This window comes from Nerophis ophidion, linkage group LG01 (assembly GCF_033978795.1).
Source record: "Nerophis ophidion isolate RoL-2023_Sa linkage group LG01, RoL_Noph_v1.0, whole genome shotgun sequence".
Taxonomy (NCBI): Eukaryota; Metazoa; Chordata; class Actinopteri; order Syngnathiformes; family Syngnathidae; genus Nerophis; species Nerophis ophidion.
The window spans coordinates 71720075-71732381 of record NC_084611.1 but is presented as its reverse complement, the minus strand read 5'-3'; the positions used below and the strand labels follow the sequence as shown (position 1 = coordinate 71732381).

The window sequence follows — 12307 nt, the reverse complement described above, 5'->3', positions numbered from 1 at the left end:
AACCAAAATAGAACTTTTTGGTATAAACTCAACTCGTTGTGTTTGGAAGAAGAAGAATACTGAGTTGCATCCCAAGAACACCACACCTACTGTGAAGCATGGGGGTGGAAACATCATGCTTTGGGGCTGTTTTTCTGCTTAGGGGACAGGACGATTGATCCGTGTTAAGGAAAGAATGAATGGGGCCATGTATCGTGAGATTTTGAGCCAAAACCTCCTTCCATCAGTGAGAGCTTTGAATGGTTGACCAAATATTTATTTTCCACCATAATTTACAAATAAATTCTTTAAAATTCCTACAATGTGAATTTCTGGATTTTTTTTTCACATTCTGTCTCTCACAGTGGAAGTGTATCTATGATTAAAATTACAGACCTCTGTCATCATTTTAAGTGGGAGAACTTGCACAATCGGTGGCTGACTAAATACTTTTTTGCCCCACTGTATATGTATATACACATATTTATATATATAAAAATAAATGTGTTTTTTAAAACTGACTTTTAAACATCGCAAAATAGTTGTATTGGTATATTGAGACGACGTTGATGTCCAACGTTGATCCACATTGTTAGTTGGAAAATGACCAAATTTCAATGGTCAAATTAATGTCACAACCTGACATTGATTAAACGTCGTATAAAAGCATGTTGTTTCAACGTTATGTTTGAGTTGCTCTAATTTAACAAGTTTTCAACATTGTTTTCATGTGTTGTGCCTGCTGGGTTCTCATTGGACTACTTTCACATTTTATGTTCTCGAGCCCAGTGGTTCTCAGATTTTTTCCACCAAGTACCACCTTAAAAATACTTGGCTCTCCAACTACCACCATTATGACCAACATTAAAATACAGTAGCGTAGTAGGCCAAAGTATTCATAAAAAAAACAAGGCACAGATTTTGTTTTCGTTTAACAAGTATAGTCCATATATTTTGGCTACCGTAACACACCTCCCTGTGGGGGTGTTTAGGGCGTGTCCGACTGATAGGAGACCCTGGGGAAGACCCAGGCCACGGTGGAGAGACTATGTCTCCCAGCTGGCCTGGGCACACCTCGGTATACCCCGGGAAAAACTGGACGAAGTGGCTGGGGAGAGTGAAGTCTGAGCTTTTCTGCTTAGGCTGCTTCCCCCGTGACCCGTCTTCGGATAAGCGGAAATAGATGTGTTTAATTTGATTGATGAACAGTGTGAATTTTCTAAATTAAAATTTAAAAAATTCATTGTTAAATTCTTTTAGGCCAACACTACACGTATATGTCGTACGTCAGCACCCAAGGAGAGCTTTTGTAACCTGTAACCTGTTTTGAAAAGGTTTTATTAAAATTAATCTACCAAATATTTTACGAGAATCGTGTTGAATTGCGAATCAGTTCTGAATCGAACTGAAATTGAGGCGCCCAAACATTTCCACTTGTATTTCTAACTCTCCATTTCACCTTTTACTCTAATGACTTTACTATCTTTGCTGTTGCTGTGGAAGAAGCGTTTCCATCTGTGATTTTCTCATCAAAATAAAAGTATACTCGCTTTCAAAATAAGAGTCATGAGATACATAGGAAAAACAGTAATACATTCACAAACCAGTGTTTTGATGGTATATCTTGTCTAATAAGATAAATGAGTAACAATACTCCACGAGAGTGTCCGCCCTGAGACTGGGAGGTTGTGAGTTCAAACCCCGGCTGAGTCATACCAGAGACTACAAAAAAATGGGACCCATTACCTCCTTGCTTGGCACTCAGCATCAAGAGTTGGAATTGGGGGTTAAATCACCAAATTATTCCCGAGCTCGGTGCATGCTGCTGCTCACTGCTCCCCTCACCTCCCAGGGGGTGATCAAGGGGATGGATCAAATGCAGAGGACAAATTTCACCACAGCTAGTGTGTGCGTGACTATCGTTGGGACTTTAACTTTAACTTAAGACCTCATTTTATACACAATTAAGTTGCACATTTGTATTGTTTTTTTTATTTTATTGTTAAAATAGCAAAATTGTTCCAAGTCAGTGTGACGGTCCAATTCCAATCCTCCGCTTTCACATTGCCAGGTGTCTACTCCTTCGGCCTCTTCACGACCACCATCTTCGCCAACGCGGGTCAAGTGGTGACAGGAAATCAGACGCCTCACTTCCTGACGACCTGCAAGCCCAACTACACGGCTCTGGGGTGCCAGTCCTCGCTGCAGTACATCACCGAGCAGCGCGCCTGCACAGGGAACCCTTACTTGGTGGCGTCCGCCCGGAAATCCTTCCCGTCCAAGGACGCGGCGCTCAGCTTTTACTCGGCCGTCTACACCGTGGTAAGAAAGGAATATTTCCTAATATCTCTCTCATCTTTGCTATCATAAAAAACATTTCCATTTAGCTACTATTGTATTATTATGGGCCTGCTGCAATGCAAGCAGCCCATATTTGTCAGGCTTTCCCCTGACAGTTTGTCTGTGTTTTAGTTTTTTCCTCTGCATTAGTCTGTTTCCTCTGTGTTTGGTGTCTCCTGTCTTTAGTGCTCTTATTTTGTCAGCTTCCTGTCTTGTTCCCTGAGTGCTGTGTTCCTCCTCAGCTGCGGCTGATTGGCACCTGGCCACACCGGTTGCCAATCAGCCTGCTCCTATTTGTACCTGCTTTGTCTTGTGTCAGTTGCTGGATCATTGTATTGTCGCTGCCACATATCATTCTTGTCGTGCTACCTGTCCTGTCGTGTCGTTTTGTTACAGCTACTACCTGTCATGCTACATTTTGTCCTGGTCGTCGAAGCGGTAAGCTGTTTCTGTTAGCATTAGTTATTTCCAGTTTTTCTGTTTGCTATCCACTAGCTTCCATGCTAAAGTTCCTTTTTGTTTTCTAGCTTCCAGTGCTAGCTCCCTTAGTTTGTTATTCCGCCCACATGCGTGCTTTTTGTTTGTTCTTGTTTAGTTTGAATTAAATCATGTTTTCATATTCTATGCCCTCCTCCGTCTCTGCATCTTGGGGTTCGTCAACAACAAATAACTCTGACAATATTATTACAGCTCATACTTCAAACTTTATTATTATAGTTCTGCACGTTTCTCTCACGCTTATATACGAGACGAACCGGCCAACGAACTCCCACTTAAGTTATACCGTGGGAATTAAGGTATCGTTTTCGCCAACGGGGCTACTTTGAGTTGGGAACATTTTATGTAACCATGGCGACATTATTCATGAATAAACGAAAAAAATGGGCCAATTTAATGGGTACTCACCCTTTTAATGGACGATTGCTCTGAGACAAAAACCAAAAAGACACGGGTACTTATATTAACATGCTATCTTTTGAGCTAACTTTACGTGGTTTTATCTAGTTACACAGCCTTAGTCATATAATTTGGTATGCGACACATGTTAACTGACAGCATGCTAACGTTAGCATTCTAGCATGTTAACTTTTTGAGCAAGTTTTGTGACACTTTTTAACTGTTAGCATGCAAACGATAGTATACTATCAAGCTAACTTAAGCATGCTAACTTGTCCATGTAATTTTACACTTTTCTCTCCATTTCATCATCTTTATACCTGTAATGTGAGACATGCTAACTGTTAGCATGCCATCGTTAGCACACATGCCAAGTGTCAGCATTTTAATGTGCCAATGCTAATGTTTTAGGCTAGCTCTGTAGCTCATTGTGTACAGTTACACCTAAAAAACTCTTGGATCTGGACCGGCCAACAAAACCCCCATTTATGTTATACCGTCGGAAAGGTCTTGTTTGCGCCAACGGGGCTACTTTGAGTTGAGATCATTTTGTGTAACCATGGCGACACTATTCATGAATAAATGAAAAAAATGAGCCAATTGAATGGGTAGACACCCTTTTAAAGGACGATTGCTCTGAGATAAACACCAAAAAGACACAAGTACTTATATTAACTTGCTATCTTTTGAGCTAACTTTACATGGTTGTATCTAATTACACAGCCTTAGTCATATAATTTGGTATGTGACACATGCTAACTAACAGCATGCTAACATTAGCATTCTAGTATGCTAACTTTTTGAGCTAGTTTTGCAACACTTGTTAACTGTTAGCATGCAAACAATAGCATGCTATCTAGTTAACTTGAGCATGCCGACTTTTCCATCTAATTTTACACTTTTCTCTCCATTTCATCATCCATACACTTGTAATGGGAGACATGCTAACTGTTAGCATGCCATCATTAGCACACAGGTTAAGTGTCAGCATTTTAATGTGCCAATGCTAATGTTTTAGGCTAGCTCTGTAGCTCATTGTGTACAGTTACACCTGAAAAACTCTCGGATTCGGACCGGCCAACAAAACCCCCATATATGTTATATTGTCGGAAATGTCTCGTTTGCGCCAATGGGGCTACTTTGAGTTGGGAACATTTTGTGTAACCATAGCGACACTATTCAAGAATAAAATATAAAAAAACCTGACCAATTGAATGGGTACACACCCTTTTAAAGAATGATTGCTCTGAGACAAACGCCAAAAAGTCACGGGTACTTATTTTAAAATGCTATCTTTTGAGCTAACTTTACATGGTTTTATCTAGTTACACAGCTTTACAGTCATATGAGTTGGTATGTGACACATGCTAACTGACAGCATGCTAACATTGGCATTCTAGCATGCTAACTTTTTGAGCTAGTTTTGCAACACTTTTTAACTGTTAGCATGCAAACGATAGTATACTATCAAGCTAACTTAAGCATGCTGACTTGTCCACGTAATTTTACACTTTTCTCTCCATTTCATCATCCTTATACCTGTAATGTGAGACATGCTAACTGCTAGCATGCCATCGTTAGCACACATGCTAAGTGTCAGCATTTTAATGTGCCAATGCTAATGTTTTAGGCTAGCTCTGTAGCTCATTGTGTACAGTTACACCTGAAAAACTCTCAGATTTGGACCGGCCAACGAAACCCCCATTTATGTTATACCGTCGGAAAGGTCTCGTTTGCGCCAACGGGGCTACTTTGAATTGGGATCATTTTGTGTAACCATGGTGACACTATTCATGAATAAACTAAAAAAACAGGCCAATTGAATGGGTACACACCCTTTTAAAGGACGATTGCTCTGACACAAACGCCAAAAAGACACAAGTACTTATATTAACATGCTATCTTTTGAGCTAACTTTACGTGGTTTTATCTAAGCCTTACAGTCATATAATTTGGTATGCGACACGTGCTAACTGTAAGCATGCTAATTTTAGCGTTCTAGCATGTTAACTTTTTGAGCTATTTTTGCGGCACTTTTTAACTGTTAGCATGCAAATGATAGCATGTCATCAAGCTAACTTAAGCATGCTAACTTTTCCATCTAATTTTACATGTTTCTCTCCATTTCCTCATCCATATACTTGAGATGTGAGAAAGGCTAACTGTTAGCATGTGTCGCATACCGTTACACCTAAAAAATTCTCGGATTCGGACCGGCCAACAAAACCCCCACGTATGTTATACGGTCGGAAATGCCTCGTTTGTGCCAATGGGGTTTCTTTGAGTTGGGAACATTTTGTGTAACCATGGCAACACTATTCACCAATAAACAAAAAAAAATGGGCCAAGTAATGGGTACACACCCTTTTAATGGACGAATGCTCTGAGACAAACGCCACTAAGACACGATTACTTATATTAACATGCTTACTTTACGTGGTTTTATCTAGTTACACAGCCTTGCAGTCATATAACTCAGTATGCGACACATGCTAATTGACAGCATGCTAATTTTAGCGTTCCAGCATGCAAACTTTTTGAGCTATTTTTGCGACACGTTTTAACTGTTAGCATGCAAACGATAGCATGCCATCAAGCTAAATTAAGCATGTTAACTTTTCCATCTAATTTTACACTTTTCTCTCCATTTCCTACACCTTACAGCTGTGTTACTTGAAATGTGAGATATGCTAACTGTTAGCATGCCATCGTTAGCATACATGCTAAGTGTCAGCATTTTAATGTGCACATGCTAATGTTTTAGGCAGAGGTGGGTAGTAACGCGTTACATTTACTTGAGTAACTTTTGGGATAAATTGTACTTCTACGAGTAGTTTTTATGCAACATACTTTTACTTTTACTTGAGTATATTTATAGAGAAGAAACGCTACTTTTACTCCGTTCCATTTATCTACATTCAGCTCGCTACTTTTTTTTTATCGATCTATTAATGTTTGTTTTGGTTAATGACAGAGCTTCAAAGTAGAATCTACGCATGCCGGCGTTTCACCAATCACATGCAGTCACTGGTGACGTTGGACCAATCAAACAGAGCCAGGCGGTCACATGACCCGACGTAAACAAGTTGAAAAACATATTGGGGTGTTACCATTTAGTGGTCAATTGTACGGAATATGTACTGTACTGTGCAATCTACTAATAAAAGTTTCAATCAATCAATCAAAATAGTAAAGGAAAAAAGACACTTTTTATTTCAACCGTACTTCCCGTCAAAAGCCTAAACACTGATCGCACAGTTCCTGTCTTCACAATAAAAGTGCCGCTCCATCGCGCCTGCGCTAACAAAATAAGAGTCTCCGAAACCCAGCGCAAACAAGCTAGCAAGCCACGGAGTTTGCCGCCAATGTATTTCTTGTAAAGTGTATAAAAACGAATATGGAAGCTGGACAGATAAGATGCCAAAAACCAACGACTTTCATGTGGTATTAGACAGAAAAGAGAAACTTTTTTTCTCCTCCATTTGAAAATGTGAACGTCTGATTCCAATCATTGCAAGTCATCAGAATCAGGTAATACACCAACTTATATTACTGTCTTCATGAAAGATAGGAATCTATATGTTAAACATGCATGTATATTCATTAAAACACCTTCAACATGTGAACAAAAACGGCAAAATAAATAAATATAAATTATATACTGTATATATAAATGTGTGTATATATATCAATCAATCAATCAATCAATCGTTTACTTATATAGCCCTAAATCACTAGTGTCTCAAAGGGCTGTGTATATATATATATATATATATATATATATACTGTATATCCATCCATTTTCTACCGCTTATTGTGTATGTATATGATGTGTGTGTATGTATATGTATATATGAGGTAGATCACCTCCACTTGGTCATTTACTAAGTAATTGCTAAACGTTGAAAAACTTATTGGGGTGTTACCATTTAGTGGTCAACTGTACGGAATATGTACTGTACTGTGCAATCTACTAATACATGTTTTAATCAATCAATCAAATCAATTAATTCCTACTGAGGCTATGGTGCTTTTAAGTTATTGTGGCTCAATGTGCCATTTTTTTCATTTTATTTTAATGTACTATTATTTAATATATAATATTGTTTTATTTGCTTAAGAGATATTACTGGCTCTGAATTTGTTCATTGCTATTTTTATGTTTTTGTGCATTATTTTTTGCCGTAATCAGGTTACTCATCAGTTACTCAGTACTTGAGTAGTTTTTTCACAACATACTTTTTACTTTTACTCAAGTAAATATTTGGGTGACTACTCCTTACTTTTACTTGAGTAATAAATCTCTAAAGTAACTGTACTCTTACTTGAGTACAATTTCTGGCTATTCTACCCACCTCTGATTTTAGGCTAGCTCTTTAGCTTATTTTATACAGTTACACCTAAAACTCTCGGATTCAGACACTCGGCCCCATCTTCAAAGTACAGAGGCTTCCGACGACCCCCAGCTAAAGGTCCAGGATACAGATAGCAAGCCCATCAAAATTTCTACGGGAATTTTCTAGTTATTATTGCCTTTATTAGCCAGGAAGTGTTGCCTCTCATCTTCAAATCCCTGCAGAGGGAGCCCTCTTGTGGTGTATTCAGGTTCTGCATAGCTGTGATTGGATTTCAGATGTACGTGACCCTGGTGTTCCGCACCAAAGGGACCCGTCTGACCAAGCCGACGCTGTGCCTGGTGCTGCTGTCTCTGGCTGTGCTCGTGGGGGTGGTGAGGGTGACGGAGCACAGGAACCACTGGAGTGACGTCCTGGCTGGGTTTGTCACCGGAGGCGCCATCGCCGCCTTCCTGGTGAGAAGGAGCTGAGGGTTTTGATGGGAGTTCTTTTAGTGGCTTGAGTCTCCTTTATTTTTCATTTTTTGCATGTTCAGGTTTCCTGTGTGATCAACAACTTCCGGCCGGCCCAAACGGCGGGGCCGAGCCCTCCTGCGCCTGCGGCTCCGCATTCTTCGGAGACCTCGGCCGGTATCCCCCTGCTCAGTCTGCCTCGTGTTGAGAGTCCACTCGAAAAGTTAAGTGGCCACCAGGTAAGGGGTGGGCTGAAGTAGAACTAGACCCTTACCATTTCAATTTAATGGCACTAAAGAAGTTGAAATTTGGGGGCAAAAAATAGGACTTTGGTACCTTTAACCTCTTAAGGCCCAAGCTATTTGTTTACGTGTTTTTTTTTTCTTTCTCTTTGCTATTTGGGCTTATTAGACCCTATTTACAATAAAAAACTAAGAATCATATTTTTACATGATGTACTTAAAAGTCCATAAGTAACAAATGTGTACTTCATGTTTAGTGACATGCTAATTCTTATTTTTACACTTTTTTTCCACGTCCAAATTCCATTGTATGTTATACTCTTCTGACACCACCAGATGGCAGTATACGTGTCCACATAAGTGGTCATAAGACCCCAATTAAGTAGTGTACACAATTTTGGAAAAAGAGCTAAAACGTGCTGTCCACGCATGTGGCCACTAAGGTCTTTAGAGGTTTTAAACATGCATCACAGCATATCATAACATGTGAGCAGCATATTTAGTTATTGATGTTACATTTGTAACTATTACCAAGTCTTATAAGGGCCAAACTCAAACTGTCTATTGAGACTTTTTTTAGTCCCAAAAAATAAATACAAAAGTCAATTAGATCATTGAAATAATTTTAAAGTTAAAAAGTTAAAGTCCCAACGATAGTCACACACACACTAAGTGTGTTGAAATTATCCTCTGCATTTGAATCATCCGGAACATACCCGTGCTCACCCCCTGGGAGGGGAGGGGAGCAGTGTGCAGCAGCGGTGGCTGCGCTCGGGAATCATTTTAGTGATTTAACACCCAATTCCAACCCTTGATGCTGAGTGCCCAGCAGGGAGGCAATGGGTCCTATTTTTATAGTCTTTGGTATGACTGGGCCGGGGTTTGAACTCACGACCTTCCAGTCTCAGGGCGGCCACTCTAACCACTAAGCAGGTGGTCTTTCCATCAATGTATTATTTTTTACAATTTTAGTATTTAATGGTCATTTAATGACAGTTTTCCCAATTATAGATCATATCAGGGACAGTAGGGGAAGGAATTCATATGGCAACATTCCTGGGTGGATTTCGCGTGAGAAGAAGGTGAGGGGTTAATCATTTTGCAATGGAGTCTGCTGAAAATGAAGGAAAGCGCCACTCTACATAGCAACTGACGCTGTGATCAAACTTGGAGTTGCCTAAAAAAACAAAAACATTTCAAAATATTCAACACTCCACTGCCATCTGGTGGCTTAAGTAAATGTTCCGTTACGAAACCGCGGGTATTAAGGCCTCAGTATGATATTATTGTGGAATATGTACAAAACAAGTCTTGTTAAAAATGCCATAGTGTGTAAAATGGAGTCTCAGGAATGTTTAGGATAAACAAGCTTGCTGTAATTGAACACAAACATAATGCTAAAATGTTCTAATGATATTTTTTACTACTAAAAAGTATTTCTAAGTGCAAATAATTATGCAGGAACATCTAATGTTTCAAGAAAATATTTAAAACAACAATTTACAGTTGATGTCTTTAAAGCAGGGGTGTCAAACTCATTCCCCCTCCCACCTACCTCAACCCCGCCCACCTCAACCTCCTCATGCTCTCTCAGGTAGAGCATGTCCCAAATTCCAAGCTGCTGTTTTGAGCCATCTTAAAAAAAAATAATGCACTTTGTGACTTCAATAATAAATATGGCGGTGCCATGTTGGCATTTTTTTGTATAACTTGAGTTGATTTATTTTGGAAAACCTTGTTTAATGCATCCAGCGGGGCATCACAACAAAATTAGGCATAATAATGTGTTAATTCCACCACTGTATATATCGGTATCGGTTGATCCCTGTATTGGTAATTAAGAGTTGGACAATTTTGGATAGCGGCAAAAAAGCCATTATGGGACATCTCTGAATACAATTGTATGTATAAATATCTTGCGTGAGAACATTTTCACTTCTAAAAACTATCGTCAGAGTCTTGGATAGGGACTCAAAATCAGATTGGAGTTGAGGCCAAAAATGTTGATCTGAGCATCCCTGACATTTATATTTATTTCATTGGCTTGACCATCTTTCTATTGCATTTTACTATAATGTCCCTGAAAGACATAGAAATACTTTGGTCTGTAAAATGAATGAATGAAAAAAGCTTAGTCGGGAAGGCCTGGCCGCGACTGTGGTGTTCCTCCAATGCAGCAAGACAAGCAGGAGCAGCGTGCAGGTGGGATGGAGTTTAAATTATTTAAGGCAGGACAAAAATACAAAAGCACAGACGCTAAACGAGCGTGGAACAAAAAAAATCTACTTGTCACCAAGGGTGAACGGCGTGCTCAACGTTCCACATTTTTCACCCGATTCAAACCGTTCCAACTTCAAACTGTTCATCCTATTCAGGGATCACAGGCTTTCACTTGAAAAAATCTAAAAATTCCCAGATTTCCCAGAATTTCAGGTTTTCCGGGAAATTGTTACCATTCAAAATGAATTGTCCATTTTTAAAACTTCCACCATTTACACATTTTTCAACCGCTTCAAACCATTCTACCTTCAACACATTCCACCATTCTGGAAATTCAAACGATAGTTTTTCCAAGTTTAAAAATAATTCCAGGATTTTGTAGAATTTGCTTTTCCAAAGCCCTATTTCCACCCTTTTTTCTGCTGAGTACTCCTACCACATTTTTCAAGGCATTTCAACCGTTCTACCGTCAAAACATTCCTCCTAATTAGGACAAAAAAGAAAGTTGGTTTTTGAACTGGAAAAATTCCCTGTTTTCCCAACATTCCAGGAATTCCATAAAACTATTTCTCATTTCAACATGTTACTACTTCAACATTTCTCCACGGACTTGAAAAATATCCATTGAAGTTTTTTACCATTTTCAAAAAAATTATCACTTTTCCCGAATTTCCCCATTTTGGGGGAAATCCCCATTGAAATGAATGGGACATTTTTCAAACATCCACAATTCCCACATTCTTCAACCCATTCAAACCATTCCACCTTCATTATATTCTGGAAATTCATCCAACCATCCATTTTCTACCGCTTATTCCCTTTTGGCACCTATCTCAGCTACAATCGGGCGGAAGGCGGGGTACACCCTGGACAAGTCCCCACTTATCGCAGATAGACAGACAACATTCACACTCACATTCGAACACTAGGGCCAATTTAGTGTTGCCAATCAACCTATCCCCAGGTGCATGTCTTTGGAAGTGGGAGGAAGCCGGAGTACCCGGAGGGAACCCACGCATTCACGGGGAGAACATGCAAGATCACAGAAAGATCCCGGGCCTGGATTTGAACCCAGGACTGTAGGAGCTTCGTATTGTGAGGCAGACGCACTAACCCCTCTGCCACCGTGAAGCCTCTGGAAATTCACACATTCCTTTTATTCAAGTAAAAAAAAAAAACATTCCTGCTTTTCCAAAGCCCTATTTCCACCCTTTTTCTGGAGGCTACTTTTACCACATTTTTCAACACATTTCAACCGTTCCACCGTCAAAACATTCCTCCTAATTAGGACAAAAAACCAAAGTTGTTTTTTGAACTGGAAAAATTCCCTGTTTTCCCCGATATTCAAGGCATTCCATTATACCATTTCTCATTTCAACGTGTTACTACTTCAACATTTCCCCACAATTTGAAAAAATCCAACACCAACCATTCGGATCATTCAAGTTTTTTACAATTTTCCCCAAAAATCCACTTTTCTCGAAATTCCCCATTTTTGGGGAAATTCCTATTGAAATTAATGGGAAATTTTTCAAACATCCACAATTCCCACATTCTGGAAATTCAAACTTCCCTTTTTTTCACGTGAAAAAACATTCCAGCATTTTTTCAAAATTCCTGCTTTTCCAAAGCACTATTTCCACTCTTTTTTTCTGGAGACTACTCCTACCAAATTTTTCAACACATTTCAACCGTTCCACCCTCAAAACATTCCTCCTAATTAGGACAAAAAAACAAAGTTGTTTTTTGCACTGGAAAAATTCCTTGTTTTCCCGATATTCCAGGAATTTCATATTACCATTTCTCATTTCAACATGTTACT

At 39.3% G+C, this 12307-nt stretch overlaps 1 protein-coding gene across 4 annotated transcripts in view; it reads left to right on the top strand.

The window, feature by feature from the left end:
- Positions 1 to 12307, top strand: part of LOC133559004 (phospholipid phosphatase-related protein type 5-like) — a 195511-nt gene that overhangs the window by 176489 nt on the left and 6715 nt on the right. For 3 of the 4 annotated variants that reach the window (XM_061910276.1, XM_061910285.1, XM_061910295.1), the window contains exons 5-7: positions 2051 to 2301; positions 7850 to 8026; positions 8107 to 8246. In XM_061910276.1, the coding sequence (XP_061766260.1) occupies positions 2051 to 2301; positions 7850 to 8026; positions 8107 to 8246 (568 nt within the window). Of the gene's footprint in view, positions 1 to 2050; positions 2302 to 7849; positions 8027 to 8106; positions 8263 to 12307 lie in introns of all 4 variants that reach the window. The other variant, XM_061910304.1, reaches the window with a different exon arrangement.